General features: G+C 36.2%; 1 protein-coding gene across 1 annotated transcript; it reads left to right on the plus strand.

Moving 5' to 3' along the window:
• The first annotated feature begins 579 nt into the window (after positions 1-579).
• On the plus strand, positions 580-1,002 carry LOC111751419 (DNA-directed RNA polymerases I, II, and III subunit RPABC4-like). Its single transcript, XM_064294995.1, has one exon. The coding sequence runs from the start codon at positions 646-648 to the stop codon at positions 820-822; it is 177 nt and encodes a 58-aa protein (XP_064151065.1). The 5' UTR covers positions 580-645; the 3' UTR covers positions 823-1,002.
• Positions 1,003-2,931: the final 1,929 nt, after the last annotated feature.

Here is a 2,931-nt window from a genome sequence, read left to right on the forward strand (position 1 = left end):
TATAGAAACACACCGCTTACCCAAACTAACACAAAATGATGTTGAAAATCTGAACAGACCCATAACAAGAGAAGAGATTGAAGAGGTAATAAAAAAAACATTCCAATAAAAAAGAAGCCCTGGCCCAGATGGCTTCACTGGAGAATTCTACCAAAAGTCCAGAGAAAAGTTTATGCCAGTACTACTCAAACTATTTCAAAACATAGAAAAAGAAGTCATACTTCTGAATTCATTTTATGAAGCCAGTGTAACCCTGATACCAAAACCAGGCAAAGACACAACAAAAAGAGAAAATTACAGACCAATACTTCTCATGAATATAGATGCAAAAGTTCTCAACAAAATTCTAGCCAATAGAATTCAGCATCATATCAAAAAATAACACACCACGACCAAGTAGGATTCATACCAGGTATGCGAGGATGGTTCAACATTAGAAAAGCAATCAACGTAATCTACTACATAAGTAAAAGGATCACATGATCATCTCAATCGATGCAGAAAAGGCATTTCACAAAGTCCAACATCCATTCCTGATTAAAAAAAAAAAAACTCTCAATAAAATAGGCATAGAAGGACTCAACTACGGACTGGTTGCTGTTTTCTAGCACAGAGTGAGGTCTTCATACTTCACAGGAACTAACAATGGACATCCAGAAGGACGTGCAACCCCCCAAACAGCAGCCAATGATATATATCTGCGGAGAATGTCACACAGAAAATGAAATAAAATCCAGGGATCCAATCCGATGCAGAGAATGTGGATACAGAATAATGTACAAGAAAAGGACTAAAAGATGGGTGGGTTTTGATGCTCTATGAAACGAACTCAGAGGAACATCTCCACTTGTATTTGGATTTGCCACTAATGTTTCATATTGTATAGCTTTTGGGATAGCATACTTACCTTTATGAATCCAACTCTATACGTGATTTCATTTTATTTAGTTTTTAAAGCCATACTGTATTTGGGTATCTGTTAATACTTTGTGCAAATAAATTACTTTTGTTGAATTACAAAAAAAAAAAATAGCCATAGAAGGGAAATACCTCAACATAATAAAGGGCATCTATTTTATACAAAGCCAACAGCTAACATCATTCTTAATGGAGAGAAGCTGAAAACATTCCCCTTGAGAACAGCAACAAGACAAGGATGCCCTTTATCACCACTTCTATTTAAAAAAAAAGTTTTTTTGTTTTTTTTTTAATTTAACATGGTGCTAGAAGTCCTAGCTAAAACAATAAGGCAAGAAACAGAAATAAAGGGCATTCAAATTGGTGATGAAGAAGATAAACTGTCCCTATTTGCAGATGATATGATATTATACATCGAAAACCCAAAAGACTCCTCAAGAAAACTACTGGAACTAAAAAATTCAGCAGTCTAGCAGAATACAAGATAAACATACAAAAATCAGTTGGATTCCTATATATGAATAAAGAGAACAAGGAAAAAGAAATCAGGAAAACAATACCATTTATAATAGCTTCTGAAAAAATAAAATACTTGGGAATAAATCTAACCAGGGATGTAAAAGACCTATACAAAGAAAACTATAAAACACTACTGCAAGAAAACAAAAGAGACCTACATAAATGGAAAAATTTACCATGCTCACGAATAGGTAGACTCAACATTGTGAAAACGAAAATTCTATCCCAAGTGATTTACAGATACAATGCAGTACTGGTTCAAATACCAAAAACATTCTTTAAAGAGGTGGAAAAACTTATCATTAACTTTATGTGGAAAGGGAAGAAGCCCCAGATAAGTAAAGCACTATTGAAGAAGGAAAATAAAGTAGGAGGACCTTCACTACCTGACCTCAAAACCTGCTACACAGCTATGGTAGTCAAACCAGCCTGGTACAACGACAGACGCATTGACCAATGGAACAGAATTGAGAACCCAGATGTAAATCCATCCACGTACGGTCACCTGAACTTCGACAAGGGCCCAACTCCATAAAACTGTGAAAAGACAGTATTTTAACAAATGGTGCTGGCAAAACTGCATGTCCATCTGCAAAAAAAATGACACAGGACCCATACCTCACGACATACACAAAAACTAACTCAGGGTGGATCAAAGACCTAAATGTAAAGCCAAAAACCATGAAGTTCACAGAAGAAAAAATAGGATCAATGCTACAGGCCCTAATACACGGCATTAACAGGATACAAACAACAACCAATAACACACAAGCTCCAGAGGATAAGCTAGATAACTGGGATCTTCTAAAAATTAAACACTTATGCTTGTCAAAAGACTTCACCAAAAGAGTAAAAAGAGAGCCTACAGACTGGGGGAAAAAAATTGGCTATTACAAATCAGACAAAGGCCTAATCTCTAAAATCCACAAGAAAATCCAACACCTCTACAACAAAAAGAAAAATAATCCATTTTTAAACATGGGCAAATGATACGAACTGACACTTCACCAAAGAAGACATTCAAGCGGCCAACAGACACATGAGGAAATGCTCACGATCCCTAGCCATTAGAAAAATTCAAATCAAAACCGAAATGGCACGGGTCAATAAAACAGGAAATAACAAATGTTGGAAAGGCTGCAGGGAGATTGGAACTCCTATGCACTGCTGGTGGGAAAGCAAAATGACACAACCATTTTGGAAAATTATATGGCGCTGCCATAGAAAGCTAAAAATAGAAATACCATATGATCCAGCAATCCCACTCCTAGGAATATATCCTAGAGAAATGAGTCGTCACAAGAATAGACATGCACACCCAAGTTCATTGCAGCATTGTTCACAGTAGCAAAAAGATGGAAGCAATTTAGATGCCCATCAACAGATGAATGGATAACAAACTGGTACGTACACACAAAGGAGTGTTACACAATGCTAAAGAACAACGATGAATAGTGAACCATCTCATAACATGACTGAATCTAGAGGGCATTA

The sequence above is a fragment of the Loxodonta africana genome, chromosome 1 (genome assembly GCF_030014295.1).
Source record: "Loxodonta africana isolate mLoxAfr1 chromosome 1, mLoxAfr1.hap2, whole genome shotgun sequence".
Lineage (NCBI taxonomy): Eukaryota > Metazoa > Chordata > Mammalia > Proboscidea > Elephantidae > Loxodonta > Loxodonta africana.